The sequence below is a fragment of the Microcaecilia unicolor genome, chromosome 3, assembly GCF_901765095.1.
Source record: "Microcaecilia unicolor chromosome 3, aMicUni1.1, whole genome shotgun sequence".
Taxonomy (NCBI): Eukaryota; Metazoa; Chordata; class Amphibia; order Gymnophiona; family Siphonopidae; genus Microcaecilia; species Microcaecilia unicolor.
Window position 1 is genome coordinate 157,476,758 of NC_044033.1, and position 27,911 is coordinate 157,504,668.

A 27,911-nucleotide genomic window follows, 5' to 3' on the forward strand; every position below is an offset into this window, starting at 1 on the left:
GGTCTCTTTTTGTCTTGGTTGCAGTCTAAAATAGTGCTACCAGTTGTCTGGTTCTTTTAAGGTATCGGTCGAGGGGATTGTATTTGTGTGAGTAGTGCCCAGCCGTGATTAAAGACTCTGGAGGCGTGGCACGAAAAGCACAAACAACGGCGAGCCCAAAGCCACATCTGAACGGCCTCCAGACACAGGGGGCGAGATCTGGTGCCCCCCTGCTTGTTGACATAATACATGGCAACTTGATTGTCTGTCTGAATTTGAATAATTTGATTGGACAGACGATCTCTGAAAGCCTTCAGAGTGTTCCAGATCGCTCGCAGCTCCAGATTTATCTGAATACCTGATTCCTGGAGGGACCAAGCTCCTCAGTGTGGAGCCCAAAATTCTGACATGTGGTGTTACTTATCCATTGCAACATTTTAATGTCTGTGGTACAGACAGACAGTATTCCACCATTGGTGCATATCCAAATGGAGGTATCCTTCCAGTGAGCGAGAATTAACTTCACCGCAACTGATAAAAAAAAAAAAAAAAATCAATCTCTTGTCATCCTGAGCAATAGTTATCTGATCCCATGGAATTCATAGAAATTTGAGTGCCCATGGCGTCCAGGTGGTCCTACGCCCCCCCCCCCACCCGGCACTCCGTCCTGTAGATAAATCTCTCGTCTGCCCCCTTCTTCACTACTGCTAATTCCAGACTCTGTTCCTTTTACCTCGCTGCACCTCACGCCTGGAATAGACTTCCCGAACATGTACGTCTAGCCCCGTCCTTGCCCATTTTCAAATCCAGGCTGAAAGCCCACCTCTTTAACGCTGCTTTTGACTCCTAATCCCCACCTCTTTAATTCCCTTACCTCTTGGTTGTTCTGTCTGTTTGCCTGTCCTATTTAGATTGTGAGCTCTTTGAGCAGGGACTGTCTTTTCATGTATGGTGTACAGCGCTGCGTATGCCTTGTAGCGCTATAGAAGTGATACGTAGTAGTAGTAGTACATGCGCTCCCCACCCCAGAAGAGATGCATCCGTGGTCAGCACTTTTTGAGGCTGAGGAATCTGGAAGGGACGTCCCAGGGTCAAATTGGATCGAATTGTCCACCACTGAAGGGCACTGTGAAAGTTGGTGGACAGCTGTATCATATCCTCTAGATTCCCCACAGCTTGATACCACTGGGAAGCTAGGGTCCATTGAGCAGATCTCATGTGCAGGCGTACCATGGGCGTCACATGAACTGTGGAGGCCATGTGGCCCAGAAGTCTCAACATCTGCCGAGCCGTGATCTGCTGAGATGCCCTGGCCATGGAGACAAGAGACAGAAGGTTGTCTGCTCTGGTCTCGGGAAGAAAGGCCCGAGCTGTCTGAGAGTCCAGCAGAGCTCCTATGAATTCTAGTTGTTGAACTGGAAGAAGGTGGAACTTTGGGTAATTGATGACAAACTCTAGTAGCTCCAAGAGTCGAATAGTCATTTGCATGGACTGTAAAGCTAGTACTACTACTTAACATTTCTAGAGCGCTACTAGGGTTACACAGCGCTGTACAAATTAACAACTAAGGGAACACATGCACTCCCAGTCTGCGTACCGACGTTGCAACCACTGCCAGGCATTTTGTAAACACCCTGGGCGTGGAGACAAGCCCAAAGGGCAGCACAGAATACTGAAAGTACTGTGTTCCCACACAGAATCGCAGATACTTCCTGTGGACTGGAAGTATCGGAATGTGAGTGTAAGCATCTTTTAAGTCCAGAGAGCATAGCCAATCGTTTTTCTGAATCATGGGAAGAAGGGTGCCCAGGGAAATCATCCTGAACTTTTCTCGGACCAGATATTTGTTCAGGGCCCTGAGGTCTAGGATGGGACACATCCCCCCTGTTTTCTTTTGCACAAGGAAGTACCTGGAATAGAATCCCAGCCCTTCTTGCCCTGGTGGAACGGGCTCAACCGCATTGGCGCTGAGAAGGGCGGAGAGTTCCTCTGCAAGTACCTGCCTGTGCTGGAGGCTGAAAGACTGAGCTCCCAGTGGACAATTTGGAGGACTGGAGATCAAATTGAGGGAGTACCCCAACCGGAGTATTTGAAGAACCCACCGGTCAGAGGTTATGAGAGGCCAGGGCTGAGCCTGAGAAGGCTGTTGGGAAGGTGGATTGTACCTACGCTTATTGTAAGCATAGGGAGCATTCCTCCTTCCCCTGAAAAAACGTCTACCTGTTGAGGTAGATGCTGAAGGTGCCTGGTGGGGGAGTTTGTCGAGGGCGGTTTCCCGCTGGTGGAGCTGCTCTACCACCTGCTCGACCTTCTTACCAAAAATATCCCCCCGGCAAGGAACATCTGCAAGCCGCTGCTGGGTCCGATTGTCCAGGTCAGAGGCACGCAGCCATGAGAGTCTGTGCATCACTATACCTTGAGCAGCGGATCTGGATGCAACATCAAAAGAGTCGTAAGCACCCCTGGACAGAATTTACGACACGCCTTCAGCTGCCTGACCACCTCCTGAAAAGGCCTGGCGTTCTCCGGAGGGAGCTTATCCACCAAGTCCGCCAGTTGCTTAACATTGTTCCGCATGTGGATGCTCGTGTAGAGCTGGTAGGACTGAATTTTGGACATGAGCATAGAGGACTGGTAGGCCTTCCTCCCAAAAGAGAGTCTAAAGTCCTAGCTTCTTGCCCCGGGGGCGCCGAGGAGAAATCTCTAGTACTTCTGGCTCTCTTGAGAGCGGAATCCACAACCGCAGTCATGAGGTAACTGTGACCTCATCAACTCAGGTTCCCCATGGATCCGATATTGGGACTCTGCTTTCTTGGGGATGGTGGGATTAGATAAAGGTTTCATCCAGTTCTGCAGCAATGTCTCCTTGAGAACATTATGCAGAGGGGCAGTGGATGACTCTTTAGGTGGCGAAGGATAGTCCAATGACCTCGAGCATCTCAGTCCTAGGCTCATCCTCATTTACCAAAGGGAAGGGAATGCCTACAGACATTTCCCGGACAAAGGAGGAGAAGGACAGACTCTCTGGTGGAGAAAGCTTCCTCTCAGGTGAAGGAGTGGGATCAGAAGGAAGACCACAAGACTCCTCAGAAGAGAAATATCTGGGGTCTTCCCCTTCATCCCAGGAGGCATCCTCCTCGGTATCGGACAAGAGTTCATGAGCTACAATCCGAAACTGGGACCGTCTCGACGCCGAGGAACGATGTCCTCGATGGCGATGTCGAGAGGTTGACTCCCATGCTGGTGGCGACGAAGCTCCCTCCATCGACGTCGATGCACCCCCAGTACCGGAACAGAGCGCTGCAGCAGCCCCTCCAGAAGGCCTGGAAGAATGGCTTGGATACTCTCCTCCAAAGTCACTGTCGAGGAAGGTTGGGAGGTCGGTGCAGGAGTCAAAGTCAGAATCTGCGAAGGCCTGGGAGGCGGTACCAGGCTGTCCGGAGATTGACGCAGCGACACCTCTTGTATGGAGGGGGAGCGCTCCTCCCGGCGTCGACGCTTTCCTGGTGCCGAATCCTTCGACGCCCCAGAGCTCCCAGTACCCTGTCTCGAAGGAGACCGGTGCCGATGCTTCTTAGCCTTCGCTCGAAGCATGTCACCAGTACTCCTCGGTACAGACGAGGACGTGGAATCCACACGCCTCCTTGGGGTGGGCCTGCACAGCAGGAGCCTTTGAGACAGGTGGAGACCCACTCGACGGCTCACTATTCCAGCTACAGGGGAAGTTTGGACAGCCATTACCTGCGCTCCCGATGTTGATGCCATCCCCGGTGCCGATATCTACGCTGCCGACCTCAGTACCGATGTCGACGTTGAGGAATCAGTCGGATCTCCGAAAAGGCGGTCCCGAAGAGCTCTTCTCGACGCCTGTGTCCGCTTTTTCAAGCTAAGACACAACTTGCAAGCGTCTGGGCGATGGTCGGGCCCAAGGCACTGAATGCACCAGGAGTGCGGGTCAGTGCCCGAGATCGATCGCTGGCACCGAGCACACTTCTTGAAGCCGCTGGAAAGCTTCGATGACATCAGCGGAAAAATCGCGGCGGTGAAGTCAAATGGTTCGATTGTGTTAACTTAGGGCAGAAAAAAAAAAAGAAACCGCAGCTGGGTGGCCCAAAAGGCTGCAACGGAACCGAAAAGAAACTTATAAGGGCAAAACTAGAAAATAAAAACAAGAAAAAGGCGACTAGAAACAAGAAAAAAGCGGCAACAGCACGCGAAAAAAGCACCTAAGTCTTTCCTGGGACTTAAGGGAGAGAGACCACAAGCAGCCACTCTCCACCGCGGAAAACAAAAAACTGAGGCGGGAACGGATATGGGCGGGAAGATGGCCGCGCATGCGCAGTGTGTCCATCCCATGCTTTGCTGGCTGTCGCAAAGCTCTTTTAGATTTTACTAGAAAATCTCCATCCTGGGGCCGCCGTGGACGACCCACATGTGAGAACAAGCAGCCTGCTTGTCCTTGGAGAATTACATATTACAAAATATAATCTTAAGGCTCTTTATATTCATCTGACATCCCTAGTACCTTAAGAAGTTTTAATTAAACAACTCTGTAATACTAAGATGCAGACAGTAGTCCAGCAGCAGTAGTCCAGAGGGGTGCTATACAGTCTTTTGCATTGTGTGCCACATGAATGATCATCTCCCGATTAGTGAGAGGTTATTTGTGTGTGCTTGATGCAAAGAGCTTCTAACTCTCAGAGAACGAGTCCGTTCTCTTGAGGCTAGAGTAGCACACTTGGTGGAGTTGAGGGAGACAGAGAGGTACATAGAAGAGGCCTACAGGGACGTTGTAGAGAAGTCCCACCTCCAGGCTGGCAGCTACTGTGCTGCCTTGGAGGAGGAAGGTCTTCTAAAAGGACAGCATCACCCTAGGACTTGGGGGGCATGCGATGAAGCTACAAAGTAGTAAATTTAAAACGAATTAGAGAAAATCTTTCTTCACTCAACATGCAATTAAACTCTGGAATTCATTGCCAGAGAATGTGGTAAAGGCGGTTAGCTTAGCAGACATTAAAAAAAAGGTTTGGACGGCTTACTAAAGGAAAAGTCAACAGACCATTATTAAACTGGACAGGGAAAATCCACTATTTCTGGGATAAGCAGTATAAAATATTTTGTACTTTTTTTGGGATCTTGCCAGGTACTTTTGACCTGGATTGGCCACTGTTGGGAGACAGGATGCTGGCCTTGAAGGCCGTTTGGTCTGTCCCAGTATGGCAATACTTATATACTTATGTTCTTCGGAGGATAATTCCAGAAGAGGGAACCATAGCTGATGCGGTCAGTACGGTGCAATTAGGATCATGGTTCCGTGGTCTTGCTTGAATTTCAGCAAAGTCTTTCTCACCAGAGGTATGGGAGGATATGCATACAGAAGGCCTGTTCCCCAATGTAGGAGAAAGGCATCTTGACGCTAATCTGCTGTGGGCATGAAGCCTGGAACAGAACTGAGGGACCTTGTGGTTTAACTGAGTGGCAAGGAGATCCGATGGGGTGCCCCACGCTCAGAAGATCTTGCGGGCTATGCCCATATTTAGAGACCACTCGTGAGGTTGCATTACCCTGCTCAGCCTGTTGGCCAGACTGTTATTTTACACCTGCCAGATAAGTGGCTTGGAGAAACATGCCGTGACAGCACGCCCAAAGCCACATCTGGACGGCTTTCAGACACAGAGGGTGAGATCCGGTGGCTCCCTGCTTGTTCCTGTAGTACATTGCAACCTGATTGTCTATTTGAATTAAGATAATTTGGTTGAACAGCCTATCTATTCCAGATCGCTCAGAGTTCCAGAAGGTTGATCTGAAGATCTGTTTCCGGGGGGGGGGGGGGGGGGGGGGGGACCAATCTCCCTGAGTGTGAAGTCCATCTACATGAGCTCCCCACCCCAGTAGAGATGCATCCGTCATCAGCACTTTTCATGGCTGAGGAATTTGGAATGGGTGTCCCATGGTCAAATTCGAATCGCCCACCACTGAAGAGAATGTACAAAATTGGTGGAGAGATGGATGACATCTTCCACATTCCGTGGCCTGATTCCACTGAGAAAATCTAAGCACCTAACTCTTACCTTCAGGATATCTGGACTACCCCAAATTGACTGCCCCCATCGTATCGTCTACTCACTTGTCCTTTAGATTGTAAGCTCTTTGAGCAGGGCCTGTCCTTTTATGTTAAATTGTACAGCGCTGCGTAACCCTAGCAGCGCTATAGAAATGTTAAGTAGTAGTAGTAGTAGTAAAATCTCATGTGCAGATGTGCCATGGGCTTAGCAAGAACTATGGAGGCCATGTGTCCCAAGAGTCGCAACATCTGCTGAGCTGTGACTTGCTGAGATGCTCAAACCTTGGATACAAGGGACAGAAGGTTGTCTGACCGAGTCTTGGAAAGATAGGCTCAAACGATTCTCGTATCGAGCAATGCTCCAATGAACTCCAATTTCTGAAATGGAGATGGGACTTGGGGTAATTTATTACGAACCCTAGGTATTCCAGCACCTGAATAGTCCTCCACATTGACTCCTAAGTACCGTACTCCGAGGTGCTCTTCACCAGTCAATTGTCGAAATAAAGGAACACATGCATTCCCAGTCTGCATAGCGACACAGCAACTAAAGCTAAGCATTTCGTGAATACTCTGGGAGCTGACGCTAGGCCAAAGGGCAGCACATGATACTGGAAGTGTTGCATTCCCAGCCGAAATCGAAGATACTTCATGTGAGCTGGAAGAATCAGGATGTGTGTGTGTATGCATCCTTCAAGTCCAGAGAGCATAGCCAATTGTTTTCCTTAATCATGGGAAGAAGGGAGCCTAGGGAAACCATCCTGAACTTTTCTCGAACCAAGAATTTGTTCAGGGCCCTTAGGTATAGGATGGGACGCATCCCCCCCCGTTTTCTTCTGCACAAGGAAGTACCTGGAATAGAATCCCAGCCCTTCTTCCCCTGGTGGAACGGGTTCGATTGCATGGGCCTTTAAGAAGGGCTGAGAGTTCCTCTGCAAGTACTTGCCTGTGTGGAGAGCTGAATGAGTGAGCTCTCGGTGGGCAATTTGGAGATTTGGATTCCAGATTGAGGGTGCATCCTAACCGGACTATTTGAAGAACCCACAGGTCGGAGGTTATGAAAGGCCACCTCTGCTGAAAAAACATTAACCCCCCAACCGGCAAGTCACTCGGCATAGACACTTTTACAATGGCTATGCTCTCCTGGAGCCAGTCTATAGCCCATCCTTTGCTTTTGCTGGGGAGCAGCAGGGGCCTTGGGTGCACACTGTTGACGGGAACGAGCGCGCTGGGGCTGAGCCTGAGTAGGCTGGTGAGACACGGGAGTGTACCTACACCTAGAATAGGAATAGGGAGCAATCCGTGACCCACCAAAATACCTCCTAGTTGAGGAGCTAATAATAGAAGGCGCCCAGCGGGGGAGAGAAGCCACAGCATCTGTGTGCTTCTTGATCTTGTCAACTAAATCTTCCACCTTCTCTCCGAAAAGATTATCCCCCTGGCAAGGAACATCCGCTATCCTCTGCTGGACCGAATGGTCCAGGTCAGAAACACGCAGTCATGAGTCTGCACATTGCTATACCTTGAGCAGAGATCCTGGATGCTACATCAGAAGTGTTGCAAGAACCCCTGGCCAAAAATTTATGAAACGCCTGCTGCTGTTTGACCTCCGGAGGGAGGCCATCGACCAAACTAGACAGCTGACGCACCGAGTTCCGCAAGTGGATGGTTGTGAAGAACTGGTATGACTGTATATGGGCAGTAAGCACAGCGGCCTGATACATTTTCCTCCCAAAAGAGTCCTAGGTCCTAGCTTCTCTGCCTGGGAGCACCGAAGCATAGTCTCTAGAACTACTGGCTCTTCTGAGGGCGGAGTACACCACCATGGAGTTGTGGGGTTAACTGAGACCTCATCAACCCAGGTTCCCCGTGGATCCGATACTGAGAGTCTGTTTCGGGACTATGGGGACAGACAAAGGGGACGCCCAGTTTTGCATAAGGACTTCCCTGAGTACCTTATGCAAAGGAGCTGTCACTGCCTCTTCTAGGTGCAGAGATATAGTCCAGGACCTCGAGCATCTCAGCCCTGGGCTCTTCCTCCACATCTACGAGGAATGGAATGGCCTGAGCCATTTCCCGCACAAAAGACGAGAAGGAGAGGCTCTCAGAAGGAGACAGTCTCCTTTCAGGTGGAGGGGATGGTTCAGAGTGAATCCCAAAGGACTCATCCGAGAAGTACCTGGGATCTTCTTCTGACTCCCATGAGCGTTCTTCCTCAGTGTCTGAGAGCTCTTCCCTCAGTGACTTCTGAGACTGAACCCACCTCGATGCCAAAAACCCATGGTCTTGATAGCAATGTCGAGGAGCCGACACCCGCATGGACTCCGGTGAAGCTCCCTCCACTGACGTTGATGGGGAGTCACCTGGGTGGCAGCCGATAACGAAGCCGCATGACATGAAAGGGAAAACTGCCCTAGCCAAATCAAAAAATGTGATAGTGCTGAAAAATAACGCACAAAAAGGAGAAACCCCGGCCGAGCAGGCCTAAGGATGGCCGCGACTAAAAATAAAAGGAAACTTGACGCAGGTCAAACAAAAAGATATTAAAAGGTTATTTTTTATTTTTATTTTTTTTTAAATACTGAAGAAAAAGGAAAACAAAATACCGGCTAAACGCAAAAACAAGGCACTGAAGGCTCTCCCGGGCGAAGAAGCGGAGCCAGAAAAACAACTGCCGCTCCTCACGCAGAAAAAAAAGTTAACTCAGGAGTGCGGCCGCACGGCGAGTGGGAAGGCATTCGACGCATGGTGCACTCAGAAGGCTCTAGCAAACTTTTTTGCTATTTCAAATGCTGGTTCCGGGGCAGCTCGCCAACCCACTTGTGAGAATTATTTCAGCCTACTTGTCCTCGGAGAAAAATAAAATTCTGAGTATGCAAGCCAAAGAAATTTCCATAAATGAAGTGAGGGAAGTTCCCATTGCCCTACATCAAAAAAACAAGTTGACTTGGGCCCCTCAAATAAAAGGTATAACACATTGGGAGCTTAACAAAATAATATGTGAATGCTAAATATGCTCAATAATAAAAGACATAATACAAGCACATAAGAAACTGAATCGTTGCTGAGGCTTAGAAACCCATAGCTATGGAAGTGTGCTAGGAAGACGAGTGCTGTGAAGCATCTGATAACAGTCTAATAACCACCCTCAGTAAGAAAAAACATTTTCAAACGAGGGCAAAGACGAGCCAAGAGAGCAAAAAAAGGTAAGTGCCAAAACAGAGAAATAAAATGAAAGACTGTTACTGAATTTTATTTTCTTTTTGGCAGGAAGAAGGCAAAGAACACTGTGGCAGTCATGATATGAATGAATTTCCTCACTAATAACTGAAAAGAGAAATTATTCACTCAGCAAAACGAGAACTGTCATAATATTAAGCACTGTATTAAAAACAGCAGGGAGGAAATCTGTATCTGAATTCTGAAATTGCTACACCAGAGATTAATCCAGAGAGTAGATTAATCCAAATACAAGCAAAGACTATATTTGCTACTTGCAGAAAGAAACCTCCATAGAGTTGGGCTTCATGGTGGGGGTCTGTGGGGGGGGGGGGGGGGGGGGGGGAAGGAAAGACAGGACTTGGCACCAGTTTATTGGCCATAAGTTTTTAGCCATTTCCAGTAAAGCACTCCCCACACACAACTGGTTTCCAGCAACAAAACAGGACCAGGAGGTAGTCACAGATAAACAGTCTGGAGGCAGCTCAACCCCACACTCTTCTCATAGCAGGATGAGAAATAGGAGGAAAGGGACTTGAAGACCTCCAAGTATTTCCTAACTGCAGATTTCATGTAAGGTCAGCAAATTTTAAACTTCTGTCAGATAGAAATAAACTAGTTCAGAAGCCAACAGGGCTTAGTAGCCAAGAAACAAGAACATCACCATCCACTGGAGACAGAATATTGAGGCTCTATGTATGCATGGCACCCTTAAGAGGCAGATAACTTTCTTTCTCTGTTTCCATCCGCTGGTCAACAGACATAAACCACAAGTTCTGGACTGATCTGTTGAGACGATAAAGAGGGTGGATTTTTTGAACTTTAAACACATGGATAAGACACTTATGTAGTCCAATACTAGGCCTGGCTCTAATGTATATGAACATAAGAAACGCCATGCTGAAATCAGGCCAAAGTCCATTGAGGCCAGCATCTTGTCTTCAACAGTGTCTATTCTGGGTCACAAAATCTTGGCAGATCCCAAAAAGTAGATCGATTTCTCACATATTTCCAGGAATGAACTGGCTCTACCTAGTCACCTTCCCAAGCACAAAGCATTTCAAAAATTTCTCAACATAAAGGAATCCTTCATATGCTCATCTTCCAAGGTGGTATATACAGTGGTGGAAATAAGTATTTGATCCCTTGCTGATTTTGTAAGTTTGCCCACTGACAAAGACATGAGCAGCCCATAATTGAAGGGTAGGTTATTGGTAACAGTGAGAGATAGCACATCACAAATTAAATCCGGAAAATCACATTGTGGAAAGTATATGAATTTATTTGCATTCTGCAGAGGGAAATAAGTATTTGATCCCCCACCAACCAGTAAGAGATCTGGCCCCTACAGACCAGGTAGATGCTCCAAATCAACTCGTTACCTGCATGACAGACAGCTGTCGGCAATGGTCACCTGTATGAAAGACACCTGTCCACAGACTCAGTGAATCAGTCAGACTCTAACCTCTACAAAATGGCCAAGAGCAAGGAGCTGTCTAAGGATGTCAGGGACAAGACCATACACCTGCACAAGGCTGGAATGGGCTACAAAACCATCAGTAAGACGCTGGGCGAGAAGGAGACAACTGTTGGTGCCATAGTAAGAAAATGGAAGAAGTACAAAATGACTGTCAATCGACAAAGATCTGGGGCTCCACGCAAAATCTCACCTCGTGGGGTATCCTTGATCATGAGGAAGGTTAGAAATCAGCCTACAACTACAAGGGGGGAACTTGTCAATGATCTCAAGGCAGCTGGGACCACTGTCACCACGAAAACCATTGGTAACACATTACGACATAACGGATTGCAATCCTGCAGTGCCCGCAAGGTCCCCCTGCTCCGGAAGGCACATGTGACGGCCCGTCTGAAGTTTGCCAGTGAACACCTGGATGATGCCGAGAGTGATTGGGAGAAGGTGCTGTGGTCAGATGAGACAAAAATTGAGCTCTTTGGCATGAACTCAACTCGCCGTGTTTGGAGGAAGAGAAATGCTGCCTATGACCCAAAGAACACCGTCCCCACTGTCAAGCATGGAGGCGGAAATGTTATGTTTTGGGGGTGTTTCTCTGCTAAGGGCACAGGACTACTTCACCGCATCAATGGGAGAATGGATGGGGCCATGTACCGTACAATTCTGAGTGACAACCTCCTTCCCTCCGCCAGGGCCTTAAAAATGGGTCGTGGCTGGGTCTTCCAGCACGACAATGACCCAAAACATACAGCCAAGGCAACAAAGGAGTGGCTCAGGAAGAAGCACATTAGGGTCATGGAGTGGCCTAGCCAGTCACCAGACCTTAATCCCATTGAAAACTTATGGAGGGAGCTGAAGCTGCGAGTTGCCAAGCGACAGCCCAGAACTCTTAATGATTTAGAGATGATCTGCAAAGAGGAGTGGACCAAAATTCCTCCTGACATGTGTGCAAACCTCATCATCAACTACAGAAGACGTCTGACCGCTGTGCTTGCCAACAAGGGTTTTGCCACCAAGTATTAGGTCTTGTTTGCCAGAGGGATCAAATACTTATTTCCCTCTGCAGAATGCAAATAAATTCATATACTTTCCACAATGTGATTTTCCGGATTTAATTTGTGATGTGCTATCTCTCACTGTTACCAATAACCTACCCTTCAATTATGGGCTGCTCATGTCTTTGTCAGTGGGCAAACTTACAAAATCAGCAAGGGATCAAATACTTATTTCCCCCACTGTATGTGCTATTCTGTAAATTTACACATCACGCATAGCACATATTTTATAGGCAGACGTGCGCATGAGGAGGCGTTTGGGCAGGACTCACACACATAACTGAGGGTCCCAAAAAACAAGGCAAACGATCTGCAAAATCCAATATGGAAAAAGAAGCCAGCAGATCAATATAACATCAGAAAGATTTCATTGAAGATACCGTATGTAAGCAATTTGTTTACATACGGTATCTTCAATAAATCTTTCTGATGTTATATTGATCTGCTGGCTTCTTTTTCCATCTCACACACACAACTTACAGAATCATCTCAGTTATGCATGCATCTGTGGCATCTGTTTACGCTTTCCAAAAATACTAGGACTAGGGGGCATGCGATGAAGTTACAATGTAGTAAATTTAAAATGAATTGGAGAAGTTTTCTTCACTCAACGTGTAATTAAACTCTGGAATTCGTTGCCAGAGAATGTGGTAAAGGCGGTTAGCTTAGCGGAGTTTTTAAAAAAGTTTGGACGGATTCCTAAAGGAAAAGTCCATAGACCGTTATTAAATGGACTTGGGAAAAATCCACTATTTCTGGGATAAGCAGTATAAAATGTTTTGTACATTTTTGGGATCTTACCGGGTATTTGTGACCTGGATTGGCCACTGTTGGAAACAGGATGCTGGGCTCGATGGACCTTTGGTCTTTCCCAGTATGGCAATACTTATGTACTTATCTAGCTGTGAGCACTTACACCAGTTTAATGGCTGATGTTCAGTACTCATGTCTAACCGCATATGAAGGTATACATCCAGTTATGCTAATATTATATAATGGAAAGAAGGCATCCACTTTCCTTTATAGAATTAGGTGCTCCCTTTGTAGAATTGCCCTCTATATGCTTTTCAGTCGAAGAAAATAATTATTACTGCACCACCCTATGTATGACTGTAAAGCAGTGATAAACAGTATGGCAGAAATCTATATGCCAACAACGACCAAAGAAACTTGCTGGACCATCAGGCTTCAGCATCTCTAACATGACAAAAATGTGGCCGTCATGGACACAAAACACTTGAACTAATAGTTCAGTGAAATACGTCAAATGAAGAATATGCTTCAGTGAGCAATTGGTAACTCATTCTTGCAGCGTAACCCTAGAGGCACAATCAATTCAACACTATGAACTCAGCAAAGAGATGTGAAGACTTTGCTAGAAAGGACACCACAGTAAACTGAACTACCCATACTCAGCCATCCTGACATCCCTGGCTAAGATAAAATGTAAGTGATAAAGTTCCTCTGAATTACCTTTACCAGCAGGTCTCCCCAGCAGTTCTTCTGATAGGAAGAAACAGTGATATGAAGGGAGTGTGTATCTGGAAGACAGTCCCCTTGATGGATAAACCCACGGGGAAAATATAATACATCTCCAGGTTCTACTATTGCTTCCAGTATGGGTTCTCCAATTGCTTCTTGACTGAAGTTATCTAAAACATATTTTATATAAGACAAAACATTAAACGTTTACATCGTTACATGTTTACCCCTTGCAAGTCTTCATAATAAATTTTTAAATTCTAAAAAACATAACAATGCATACTTTCTTAAGATCTAGGTTTAAGATCTTAGTTTAAGGAAGCATTAACCAAACAACTCCAGCTTTCTGAACAAAGCTTACAGCTGGAGAATGCATGCAAATTCATATGAATCTAAAATTATCCAGGTATAAACACACGACTACTTACCACTTGAAAACTGTGGCAGTACATCCGTGTTTTTTCTGCACATTAAACACACAAAAAGTTAACTAGAAATCAAGACAGAGGTGAATATACATTAATAGCAGCCTCAGTTTTCCAACAGTCATTCTGACGAACGTAAGTGGCATGCTGGATCAAAACCAATGGTCTACCAAGTACAGAATCCTCTCTCTAGTGCCTAGACACAGGTCACTTGGAAATACTCAGCAGATTCTAATGGGGAGATCTATACTTGAATTTGCCAGAGGTTATAACAAAAAGCAATACTAAAATAAAATGTAATCACTCAGTTTTGCTTAGCCAGCACGCAAATTTCTGGGGCAGATGCCATTGCTCAAAGACTAAACATACAACTTTGGCCAACCAGTGGGCTCAGGTAGATGCTGAACAAAACAGATCTGGATTTCTATAGCACCTATTAGGATAAGCACATACCTGGGAGGAGATACTCAGGGAGACAAATTAAAGCTGAGTATACAACCTTCACCCTAAGCAAACCACACTAAACCCAGAAGAATTAGGCGAGGACATAGATAAGGGGAAAATTTAGGATACTGACAAAACTTATTGCTCAGACACTTAAATGGTGGATGAACTAGATAATGCACCAATTTTCAAACTTGATTGTGCATGGGTCCTTATAAAGGAACATTAGCCAAGTCATAGTCGGGTGGGGTTTATTTATTTGGATTTTGCTCACACCTTTTTCAGTAGTGGCTCAAGGTGAGGTACACTCAGGTACACTGGGTATGTCTCTGTCCCTGGAGGGCTCACAATCTAATTTTGTACCTGAGGCAATGGAAGGTTAAGTGACTTGCCCAAGGTCACAAGGAGCAGCAGTGGGATTTGAACCGGCCACCTCTGGATAGCAAGACTGGTGCTCTAACCACTAGGCTACTCCTCCACTAAGCAAACCCTATGGTTTAGTGTATAGGCTTGTGGAGGTCCCCTTTGAATTGTTAGGCTGACATGCACATTGTGGATACAAAGTATCTACGTACTCCACACCTTCACTCAAATACAGGCTGGAAAGTATGCATGGTAAATGAAGTCAACATGTGAACTTTCACATGTGCACTTTCCCTCCTCTAACTCTTTGTGCATAGGGAAAAGCGCACATGTGATGTGAAACACTGCATACACACTAACAGTGCTGTGGGTGGAAGCAACTTTCAAAGGGACTTTTCAAGTAGCTGAACACACATTTACCTATACTATGCTACAACTATCATGTTAGTCTCTGTTCTCTCAGTTGTTCTCCCAGAACACAAGCAGTTTACATATTATATACAGGTACTTATCCTGTACCTCGGATGGTTAAGTAACTTGCCTAGAGTCACAAGGAACTGCAGTGGAATCAAACCCGGTTCCTCTGGTACTCAGGCCACTGCACTGCACTCAGGCTACTTCTCCATTATTGTATGGACAGTAAAAACACAAATATTTCAAGAAGCTTTCACTCACTATACCTTGGATTGTAAACCCTCCAGTGCTTTTTTCCTTCCAGTTGAATCACAAAAGCTTCAATGTCATCATAGTGAGGTGCAAAACCCTGAGTACCTGCAGGGGTCAAGTAGCTAGGAAGGAAGTCAGAAAACATGTCAGGATTTTCAAAACTCGATGCAAATGGTCACCTACTGGCATAAAGCCTGAAGCCAGACTAAACATTGAACACTGCCCAAGAAAGTAGGATTCACATCTGTAACTGATGTGATCAATAAGGTAAAATTAGGTTCTTACCTTGGTAATTTTCTTTCCTTTAGTCACAGCAGATGAATCCATTAACTGATGGGTTATATCCGCCTACCAGCAGGTGGAGATAGAGAAAACTGAAAAACCACAGTGACCTTGGACGGCTAGCCCCTTCTGCCTTCAGTATATGAAACTTCCAAAGCAGAGTGAAAAAGAAAGGTAAAATAACGTAAACTTTCCTCACAGTGAACAAACGCCCCAGAACTGGCGCAATAACCAAACAAAGGAGGGACGTTCTCAACCTCCTGCGATAGAACAGCATGTAGAAACTCTGAGAACTGATCTTCAACTCCTCCCGATGAGATACAATATCTGCATGAAGGATCTGAACAACACAAACAAAGTCAGACAGGGAGGGATCACGGATTCATCTGCTGTGACTAAAGGAAAGAAAATTACCAAGGTAAGAACCTAATTTTCCCTTCCTTGTCATCAACAGCAGATGAATCCATTAAATGATGGGATGTACAAAAGCACTCCCTAAGTAGGGTGGGAACAGGCAACTCTGCGAGCAAGCACTTGTGCTCCAAAATGTGCATCCTGATTCGCAGCAATATCCAGCAGGGGCGTAGCCAGACAACAGATTTTGAGTGGGCCTAGGCAAGAATTGGGTGGGCACCAGTGTTCTCCCCCCCCCCCCCCCCAAAAAAAAAAAAAAATAAATTTTCTCTCACCTGGTGGGAAAACACTTCTTTCCACCTTGGCTGCAGGCATGCACTGAAAACTGAGCATGCTCAGGTGCCGGTGTTGTGGAGAGTAGCATTTTCGTTAGTATCAGGGGGAAATCTTAAGCTGGCAGAGCTTGGGATTCCCACCAGTTACCACTAAACGTGCTACTGTTGGGTGGGCCCTGGCCCACCCAAGCCCACCTGTGGCTACGCCACTGATATCCAGTCTGTAATGTCGTACAAACGAGAGCTGAGAAGCCCAAGTAAGCGCACGACAGATCTCTCGACGAGAAGAGACACCCTTTTCAGGCCATGAGGAGGAAGTCGCTCTCGTGGAATGCGCTTTAAATTCTTCAGGCGGAAAACGACCTGAAATCAGATATGCAGAAAAAATGACTTCCCTGAGCCAATGGGCTACAGTGGCCTTAGACGCTGAACACCTGCGTCGAGGACCTGTCAACAATACAAAAAGGTGATCTGAAGTCCTGAAGTCATTTGACATCTGTAAATACAGCAAAGAAGCCCTGCAGACATCCAAAAGACGCAATTGCTCAAAGGGATCTGGAAGTCATTCCTAGAAAAGGAAGGTAGAAAATGAGCTGGTTCAGGTGAAACGCTGAAACCACTTTAGGCAGGAAGGCAGGCACTGTACGTACCGTTACCCCGGACTCCGAGCACTGTAGATACGCGTCTAGCCGATGTCACGGCCACCCAAAAAGACTGTCTTGAAAGTCACATCCTTCTCAGAAGCTCGCTGAAGCAGCTCGTAAGGTGAACACTGAAGAGCCTTCAACACCAGCCCCAGGTTCCAGGCCGGACACAGTGACCGCACAGAAGGACGGAGTCGAAGCGCCCCTCTGAGAAATCGGACGAAGTCCGAATGAGCAGCAAGGGACAAGTCAGAGACTTTCCCTCGGAGGCATGCCAACACTGCCACTTGAACCCGAAGGGAATTGTAATCCAGGCCTTTTTGTAAGCCGTCCTGCAAAAAGTCCAGGACTGATGAGACTGTAGCCAGTGTGGGCGTGACCGCTTTTGAAACACACCACACCTCAAACTTGCGCCAGATCCAAGCATAAGCTGCAGAGGTCGACCGCTTGCGGGCCTGCAAGAGAGTGGAGATGACCTTGTTAGAGTATCCCTTGACTCTCAATTGCGCTCAAGAGCCAGACCGTAAGACCCAATCGGTATGGATCCTCCATAGTGACTGGACCCTGAACCAACAGGTTCGGCACCAGAGGCAAAGAAAGTGGAGCCTCCACCAGCATCTGACGGAAACGACTTGGCCAATCCGGAGTGATGAGAATCACCAATCCTCGGTGCAGTCGAATCCGCAGGACTCCTCGCCCGATCAAGGGCCAAGGAGGGAACACATACAGGAGGCCCGAAGGCCAGGGTTGAGCCAGTGCACCCAACCCCGCTGAGCGAGGAACTCTCCTTCTGCTGAAAAAGCGAGGGACTTTGGCGTTTGCACTTGACACCATTAGATCCAATCTGGGAGACCCCCTTTTGGCACAAATCTGAAGAAAAACTTCTGCCAGTTCCCATTCCGCCGGGTCAATTTGATGCCTGCGGAGGAAATCGGCTTGCAGTTTGCTCAGACCTGCTATGAGAGCTGCGGACAGCAGATGCAAAAGGAGCTCGGCCCATTGGAAAACCTGAGCGGTCTCCGCGGCCAGGGCCCTGCACAGAGTGCCGCCCTGGTGATTGAAGTAGGCCATCGCTGTCGAGTTGTCTGACAGAACTTGAACAGGAAGCCCCTCCAGAGTCTTGTGGAAGGCTAGAAGAGCCTGGAATATCGGTCACAGTTCCCAGCGATTGATGGACCACCCCGCTTCCACGGGTGTCCACTGACCCTGAGCATAGCTTCCCTGTAAATGAGCTCCCCAGCCCGAAAGGCTGGCATCCGTTATCACCAGGCACCAAGAAGGAAGTGCGAGCGGCCCTCCCAGTCGCAGCCTCCAGTCGGAGAGCCACCAATCCATACTGTGCCGGTCCACAGAAAGCCACGTTAGTCTGCATTGGTATTCCTGGGAAATTGGAGACCGTTGCTGGAGCAGAGCAATCTGCAGCGGCCTCAAGTGAGCTCTCGCCCAGGGAACCACCTTCATGGTGGCCATCATCGACCCCAGGAGTTGAACAAAGGCCCAAGCTCGAGGGCGAGGCATCCGCAGGAGCAGACAGACCTGATTCTGAAGCTTGCATCGCCTGTGGTTGGGGAGGAAGATGAACCCCGAAGCCGTGTTGAACCGGACCCCCAAATACTTGAGAGACTGAGAGGGGGTCAGGTGACTTTTGGGCAAATTGATCACCCAGCCCAAAGACTGAAGAACCGTTATCACTCTGGTCATGGTGAGACGACTCTTGTCTGCCGAATCCACGTGAACTCTGACACCCTCTTGGCCTGAGAAAGGCAGGTACCACCATCACCACCTTGGAAAAGGCACGGGGAGCTGTGGCTAGGCCGAAAGTCAAGGCCCGAAACTGGAAATGTTGGCCCAAAACCGCCAACCGGAGAAACCGCTGATGCAGAGGCCAAATAGGCATTTGCAAATATGCTTCCCTTGAGGTCCAGAGACGTGAGAAACTCTCCTGGCTGTACCGCTGAAATGACGGAGCGCAGGGTTTCCATGCGAAAGTGTCGCACTCTTAGAGCCTCGCTGACTCTTCGTAAGTCAAGGACCGGTCTGAAAGACCTGCCTTTTTGAGGGGCCACAAATTAGAGTAGCGACCGCAGCCACGTTCGGCAGGAGGCACCAAACAACCGCTCCGAGCTGCAGCAAGACTTGCAAGGTCTCCTCTACCACCACCCGTTTGACGGCAGTGCCGCATCGGGACTCCACAAAGGCATCTCTCACCGGGGCACCGAATTCCAATGGGCAGCCTTCTCTGATCAGGTCCAGGATCCACTGATCCAAAGAAATCTTGGTCCACTCCTCGGAAGAGGGAAAGACGACCCCTTACTGCAGGAATCGACGAGCAGACTGGCGTCCTGTCAATGTGGAGGACGCCCCTGAACTCCTGGCTGTTGGCCGGCCGCTGCGGAATGCTTGTCCGAGCGACAGGAGTTCCTCTGCTAAAAATGGGCACTTTGAGAAAATCCAGCAGAGCGCCCCGGGCAAAACCTGCAAGCTTCACGGAACCGTGGCCTGAAAGAGGAGGGAAAGCAGCTTTTGGAAGAAGGCCGCAGCCTATCCTCAGGTAACCGGTGGGACTTAGAGGCCCCTAGGTCTTAAACAATCTTCTTCAATTCCACTCCAACAGAAGGCCCCGACAGGGAAATCTCATCAGCCTCTGCTTACAGGCCATGTCAGCCACCCAATGCCGCAGCCAAAGAAAGCGGCGGGCAGCAACCGCCACAGACATCTGCTTAGCCGAAGCTCTGACCAGATCATAAAGGGCATCAGCCAAAAAGACAGGGCAGACTCCATACACGGGCCAACCTCAGAGAGGGAACCCGCACCATCCTCGGACATAACACCTGCTTGCTGTAACCAGGAAAGACAGGCACTGGCTGCATAGGCGCTGCAAATCGCTGCCCATAAGGAAAGGCCCGAGATTTCAAAGGACCGCTTCAACGTGGATTCTAGCCGCTGGTCCTGAATATCTTTAAAAGCGACCCCTCCCTCCACTGGGAGAGCGGTCTTTTTAGTCACGGCCGTGACCAATGCATCCACTTTAGGCATCCCCAGAGGGGCCAAGTGATCCTCACTCAGAGGGTAAAGCTGACCCATAGCCCTGGCAACCTTCAAAGGCCCATCAGGGTCAGACCATTGAGCAGAAATAAGCTCTTAGATGGAGTCATGCACAGGAAAAGCCTGAGAAGGCTTCTTAGCTCTAGCCATCCTAGGATTAACAGAGGAGGCATCGCTCTCGGCCAATCTTCAATAGAAACGGCCTGCAAGGCATCAGAAATGAGCGCTGGCAGCTCGTTGCGGTGGAAAATCTGTACCGCTATAGGATCATCCAAATCCTGTGGCAAACAAGGATCCTTCGTCTGGATCATCCGTCCATGAGGGCCTTCAGACTCCTCAGACTCCCCACAACCTGACTGGGGGGGGGGGGGGGGGGGGGGGAGGAAGGAGAGGTGTCACCCTCAGACGGAGAATTTACCCATCTACGTTTAGCGTCAGTCCAATGCTCAGGGGAAGGAGGAAACTCAGCAGCCAACACAGGACTATCAAAACCTGGAGGGAATCCAGTCTGCAACGTAGTGTCAGACGCCTCCAGCAGAGTCCATTTTAACATAAAGGCCTTATGCATCAGCAGCACAAATTCAGGGGAGAAAAACTCACCCTGGCCCTCCGCCCCCGAATTAGGAGAAGCGGAGGAAAGAGCTCCTCTAGCAGCCTCGGAACGAGGCGTCCCCCTGCACTGTGAAGACTCCTCCGCGAGGGTCGAGTCACACGGCACTTCCAAAATGGCGCCCGCTGCCAGCTCCATCGAGCAGGATGAATCACCGCTCAGCATGCCCGTACTAGCACGAGCGTCTAAGGAGCATGTACTGCAAAGATCCGCTGTTGACCTGCGGTTACCACAGCGAGAACAGCACTCAACGCCTTCAGCAGCCATTGCCCGCCTGGACGGAAATATAGAATAAAAATGCCGGCTTCGTGACAAAACTTACCCCGCACAGAACACTGTCCGCGGGAACCTCCCCGCACTAGCTGGGCACCACTCTCACCTCAGAAGACCGAGTCAACGAGCTCTGGTCAAGCTGCATTGAACCAGAATCTCTGGAAAAAGCCTCAGAACAGCAACGCTGTAAAAGCGCGCTTTTTTTTTTTTATACTGTGAGGAAAGTTGGAGGCAGGCAGCAACAGAGGGACTCCGGGAGGAGGGGGCAAGGCAGGTACACAGAACAAAACCAAGTATGCCTTTAAAGTGGGCACCACCAGCCACAACACCCCTGTTCTACTGGCAAAGCACAGGAGCCACCCCATACAGAAATACAGGAGCTGATCAAGCAACGTCCACACCTGCTGGGAGATAGAGATATACTGAAGGCAGAAGGGGCTAGCTGTCCAAGGTCACTGTGGTTTTTCAGTGTTCTCTATCTCCACCTGCTGGTAGGCGGATATAACCCATCAGTTAATGGATTCATCTGCTGTTGATAAGGAAACTACATATTCCTACTCTTCAAAAAATATTAACACAAAGTCAGAACAATGATTTAATGTTACATCAAAGCACAGTGATGCATGCTCCAGTGCTTGAATTTTGCTCATAAAACCATAAGATGTATAGTACTTGGAAAGACCATCAGTTCACTCAGTTTAGCATTCTGTCTAAGACAGTTGATAATCCAAATCACCAGTACCTGGCATGATACTAAGGAATAGTGTTACTTATTACTCATACCCAGAGATAAGTAATGGCTTTCCCAAGGCTACATGACTAAGAACTTGCCTAAACCTGTTTTTTTTTTTTTTACCCAGCTATGTTAACTGCCTTGAGCATATCTGGCAACAAATTCCAGGGTCCTTTTACAAAGGCACGCTAGCGTTTTTAATGCAAGCTAAAAATAAGCATGTGCTAAACACCCCTAAAAATATATGGGTGTCTCTAGTGTTTAGCACACGCTAGCATGCCTTTGTAAAAGACCCCCTCCATGCTGAGTGAAAAATATATGTATATACTTGCACGTGAGTGAAAAAATCTCTTTCCAATTTGCTTCAATGTGCTACCTATTTTTTTCATGAATGTCCTCTCATCTTAGTGTTTGAAAGTGTGAACAATTATTCTGTTTGACCATTCCACCCCACTCATGAATTTATAAGCTTTTACTATATTGGTTTTCAGCTCTCTCTTATTCAAGCTGGAGAGCTTTAACCTCTTTAACCTTTCTTCAAAAGGAATGAATCAAAAAAAGCTAGCAGAATCTTAAATGCTCCCAAAAAGGAACAAACTACCCCCACCCCCCAAAACAAAACATGTAATTTAATTGGAGGCCCGTCAACACTATATAATGGTATGACGTTAATATAATCACTATTTGCTAATATCTTATGCTGTGGACATTACTTGATCTTCTTTCCCCGTATTTTTTTAAAGGATCAAACTATCAAAAATGCACTCATGCAGGGAATGTAATGGAGCAAACCCAGGGTTGGAGCAGACTGATCTGCAGAAGTAGATCTAACCGACAATCCCTCAAGGATGCAAACTAAATTTAGATTTTGAGAGTTTCTGACCCAAGTGACTTAAGGAGACTATGATATGACCTCTGAATTAGGCGATTAGCCACAACACGGGCCATGTTGGATCCTTAAATAAATTGTTGCTTCCTCTGGTTTAGAGGCTCAGTTGCTTTCATTTGTTCCCACCTGAGCCCATAGCACTTCTTTTTTTCTTGCCATTTGGCTTGTGCTGCTGTTTCCCGCTGGCTTGTTGACCTTGCATTCTTAAATGAAATTGGGAGAGGGCTGCTATTTGTTTTAAAGGGATCAAGGGTTGCGAGGCTATTTTTTGTACAACACCCAGCTGGACTTTTCAGAGAGCTGGGCGATACACAGCTTCACTGTTTGCCTGTTATCATTGCATTGATGTGAATTAGACTGGACAATATTAGCAGGTGCAGCAAAATAGTTACCATGGGATTCACTAACATGAGCTACTAAACTATTCTGGTTAATGAATCTCACAGTAAAATTTTCCTGTGTTAAAAAAAACCAAATGTGCTGTTTTACTGGAAGTTAATAAAATCAGTTCTTTAGTTTTTACCTTAAGTAAAGGAGGGTGAAGGTCAGTGGGAGAATTGGGATTTGAAACATGGCTTCCCTGGTTCACACCCTGCTTCTCTAACTATTAAGCAACTTCTCCACTTCTGAGACAATGGAGGATGAAGTGATTTGTCCTAGATCACAAACCGTGGTCAGTGAAGAACTGGTATTTGCATGTTAGTTTTCCCAGTTCAAAACCTACTTCTCTTAACTACTTGAGGCCAATTCACTACTCGAGGCAAATTCACAAGGAGTATCAACAGGCTTTGAATCCTGGCTTATCTCAGCCCAGTGCTGTAGCCACTATGCTACTCCTCTACACTGAACATCTAGGAACCCTTTCTAGTTTTATTTCTTTTTGAGATGGGGCAACCGGACCTGCATATAATATTCAAGATGTGGTCATTCCATGGACCGATATGGAAGCACAATATTCTCCATCCTTTTCCAGATAAAGCGAAGATATATACCTGTAGCAGGTATTCTCCGAGGTCAGCAGGCTGATTGTTTTCACATGTGGGTTGGCGTCCACGGCGGCACAGGAATGGCAAATTCTTGCAGAGCAAAAATAAAAACGTTTTGCCAGCACCTTCTGGCGCACCGAACATGCGAGGACAACTTCCCACCCATCGCATGAGAGTTCCCGCTCAGTTTAATCAAAAAGCAAATAATAAACAAACAACAACTCCAAAGGGGAGGTGGGCGGGTTTGTGAGAACAATCAGCCTGCTGTCCTCTGCGAATACCTGCTACAGGTGCGTATCTTCGCTTTCTCCGAGGACAAGCAGGCTGCTTGTTCTCACATGTGGGGTATCCCTAGCAACCAGGCTCACTCAAAACAATGAACATTGGTCAATTGGGCCTTGCAATGGCGAGGACATAACATAGATTGACCTGAAACCATAAACAACTGAGAGTGCAGCCTGGGACAGAAGAGAAATGGGTCTGGGGGGGTGGAGTTGGATTCTAAACCCTAAACAGATTCTGCAGCACCGACTGCCCAAACCGACTATGGCATCGGGTATCCTGTTGAAGGCAGTAGTGAGATGTGAATGTGTGAACTGATGACCACGTTGCAGCCTTGCAAATCTCCTCAATGGAGGCTGACTTAAGTGAGCCACTGACACAGCCATGGCTCTAACATTGTGAGCTGTGACATGGCCCTCTAGAGTCAGCCCAGCTTGGGCGTAAGTGAAGGAAATGCAATCTGCTAGCCAATTGGAGATTGTGCGTTTTCCAATGGTGACTCCCCTCCTGTTGGGATCAAAAGAAACAAACAACTGGACGGACTGTCTAAAGGGCTTTGTCTGCTCCACGTAAAAGGCCAATGCTCTCTTGCAGTCCAAGGTGTGCAAACTGCTTTCGCCAGGGCGGGTATGAGGACAGGGAAAGAATGTTGGCAAGACAATTGACTGGTTCAGATGGAACTCTGACACCACCTTTGGTAGGAACTTAGGGTGCGTGCGGAGGACTACTCTGTTGTGATGGAACTTGATATAAGGTACAAGCACTACCAAGGCCTGAACCTCGCTGACTCTACGAGCTGAAGTAACAGCCACCAAGAAACCGACCTTCTAGGTCAAGTACCTCAGATGGCAGGAATTCAGTGGCTCAAAAAGGAGCTTTCATCAGCTGGGTGAGAATGACGTTGAGATCCCATGACACTGGTGGACGTTTGACAGGGGACTTTGACAAAAGCAAACCTCTCATGAAGCGAACAACTAAAGGCTGTCTATAGATAGGCTTACCCTCTACATGTTGATGATAAGCACTAATTGCACTAAGGTCATAGGCGCCCCATATAATTGTCTGACAACACAGAAAAAAAATAAGTAAAAATAAGTCACAATTAATACCTTTTATTAAATTTAGATATTAAATATGTATCATATATCAAAGAATAAAGTGGTTGCTCAAAGCATGTACTAACCACAATTGCTCAACTGCAAAACACTATGCACAAATTTGTGAAAAACACACTCATAAACCTTACTGTACCATAACACTGGGCAGACCCTAATAAACCAATATACCACCCATACGGAAAATGCAGACCATCAACAATATGAAACAAGGGATCATAATATCACAATTCTCATGTAGAGCCACAAAACACCCTTTTAGGGTGGAAAGTGTTCACAATGAGCTCCTTTTATAAACGACTATATGTAGATCCTTCAAGAGGTAGTGTGTCATGATTTAGGCTCTAAAACCCTTTCTGATGATTTGGTGCCACCTCAGTAAGGCCAATACACAATTTCTCCACTGCAAAACACTATACACAAACTTGTGCAAAAACACACTCATAACCTTACCAAACCATAACAGTACTAATTCCAAGGACAGGACGAGCTACAACCTTATGCGTGGAAAGGCAGCACTGTAATTACACCGGGCTGTAAAACACCAGTGCACAACCTAGTGAAACAAAAAAAAAACCCCCAAAAAGGGCTGAAAATACTACACGCTAGCAGAATACTGCACCTTGATCACACATGAAAAACACATAACACAACAGATATGAAGGCAAAATACTGAACTGGAAAGTTACCGCAAGAAGTCAGACTCAGCACGCAGCAATACTAGAAAAAATGAAACTTACATGCAAAACATCACAAATGCATATTTCCAAAAGCTGACATATTCCAGTTAATAAATTCTGAATAAAATACTTTTTTCTACCTTTGTTGTCTGATCATTTAGTTTTTCTATTCGCTTTGGTCCCAGTGTCTTCTGTTTTATGCAGTGTCTTCTTTCCATTTGATATTTTTTCTCTCACCATGTCCACCATCCTCCTGTGTCCTTTTGCGTCCTGTCTACCATCTGTAGCCCTGTCCCTATCCTGTCTCCACTTTAAACATCTGCCCTCAAAGTGTTTCAATCCAGCCCTTAAGTTCAGCCATTTTCCCTCCATCCATATCCAGCATTTCTCCTCACTCCCTTCTGTCCCTGGATCCACAATATCCCTCTTTTTCTCTTTCCCCTCTAGTGTATATCTATCCCTCCCTCTCATCCATCCCCATGTACAACCTCTCTTCCCTCCTTCTTCTCTCCCACTGCCCATATCACTCTCAGTATCTCCTTTCCTTGCACCCTGGGCCCAACATCTATCTCTTTCTTCCTCTTCCTTCCCCTTATAGCATCCCTCCCACCCCCATACAGCATCTCTCTCTCTGTCTCCCTCCCTCCCACATCCATGTTCAACATTTCCCCTTTTCTCTTGCTGTACATCTGTCCCTCCGTCCTCCTTCACATCCAGCATTTCTCCTTCTCTCTCCCCATGCATCTCCCCCCAACATTTCCCACCTCCCTCTCTCAGCATGCTGCCTCGATCCCTGACTCCCTAAAGCATTCTTATCTTCACCCGTACCCGTCGCCGTCAGCGCTGCCTCACTGCCTGCCATTCATTCTCACAGGCAGCTCCGTTCCCGCTCCCCTTTGTCGCGTCCTCCGGCTCTCTCTGATGCACTTCCTGTTTAACAGGCAGTGAGGCAGCGCGGACGGCGACGGGTACGGGTGAAGATAAGAATGCTTTAGGGAGTCAGGGACCGAGGCAGGCAAATTGAGAGGGGATGTTGGGTGGGCCCTGGCGGGGGGTTGGGGTAACGCGCGGGGGGGGGGGGGGGCAAGGAGAGCTACCGGTCGAGGACTCCCCGACGGGGAGAGCAGGAAGGATGGTGGGAGAGCTCCCTGGCTGCTGCGGAAGCCCTGCATTTGTGAGGGCAGCAGCCAGGGGAACGTCAAGATTGGGCTGGGGAGGCTTAGTCTCCCCAAGCCTCTTTTACGGGGCGCCTATGCCTATTACATGCTTGTCACTTAGCAAGTAGCTGTTACATGACCTGTATGTCAGTATTTCCCAGGAACTGTCAAGCATTGCTTCTGCAGTATTCCAAATCCTGGTTAGCTTGATATTGACAGGCAAAGAACAGACAGTAGAATTGATGAGAATTCTTATTTAAAGACACCCTGCCAATTCTTCAAACTGACTCGACATGGACTGTGTTTCAGCAACAGGGACTGCTTGTGGAGTCTGTAAGCATCTACTTAAGCTAGAGGTCAAGACAACAAAATACATCTACATCACACGGGAACATGAAGTTTACAGAATGTGTTAACTACACATATAGCTGGCTGTAGACAATGCTGAACATCAAAATTTCCATCCAGTGATTAGTCCAAACTGTCCATGTTGAGTCAGTTTGAAGAATTGCTTATTAAAGACATCATGCCACTCTCGTTAACTCTGCTGTCTGCTTGTTTGCTTTGTGCGGAGTGTGGACTCTTGCTTGTGTTTTCTCTCTAGGTCAAGATTGAGCTACGAACATAGAAACTTCTTGGTCATTTTGCCAGGCAATGTACAATGTCACTGCTGAGGTGCTGAGCCAATCCATTCTTTAAAAATGGACAAGTTTCTAGATAGTTTTCTCTAATTTTCAGGTTAGGATATTATGAAGGAACTTATGTTTACCCATAAGTTCCTTCAGGCTGAGGACTAAATCACAAGAAAGGACACCACTAAGTTCAATCTGAGACTCTACTACATATCATGAAGAACCATCACATTCTAGAATGACGACAAAAACAGAAATCTAGTCCAATAAAAAAAAAAACATACGTATTTGCTCCACACATGCTTCCAAAGTGCTCCTGTAAGACTGACAAAAAATTCCACACAGTAATAGAGAAGGCCTGGGGATTCAACAATCTCAAAGAACAGCCATTCTGTGAAAACAAAACAGAAAAACACTGCCATAAGCACTAGAGATTCAGGGCCACAATTAGCCTATTCAATTACAAGTTCTGATGCCAAGTACCTTATAATAGTCCCACACGACAAGTGGCAGAGCTCGACCTGGAGGATTGTGGGTTTCCCTCTTCCCATTGCTGTAAGTTGTGACATCCAAATTTACTCCAAACTGCACATCATTCTAGATGATGAATGGAGAAAGACAATTGTGAGACAATAAAAACTTCTCACACCTATAAAAATAAGTAAGTTAATCTTCTCAGCAAAATTTCCAACATGAAAACAATTCAGTAAGAAGGGAGAAAGC

At 47.1% G+C, this 27,911-nt stretch overlaps 1 protein-coding gene across 1 annotated transcript in view; it reads right to left on the reverse strand.

The window, feature by feature from the left end:
• Positions 1-27,911, reverse strand: part of LOC115465794 (ribosomal oxygenase 1-like) — a 123,362-nt gene that overhangs the window by 86,494 nt on the left and 8,957 nt on the right. Inside the window, exons 2-6 of the mRNA XM_030196522.1 lie at positions 27,672-27,785; positions 27,473-27,579; positions 15,186-15,293; positions 13,702-13,736; positions 13,265-13,443 (exon numbers count right to left, since the gene is read on the reverse strand). Of these exons, the coding sequence (XP_030052382.1) occupies positions 13,265-13,443; positions 13,702-13,736; positions 15,186-15,293; positions 27,473-27,579; positions 27,672-27,785 (543 nt within the window). The remainder of the gene's footprint in view (positions 1-13,264; positions 13,444-13,701; positions 13,737-15,185; positions 15,294-27,472; positions 27,580-27,671; positions 27,786-27,911) is intronic.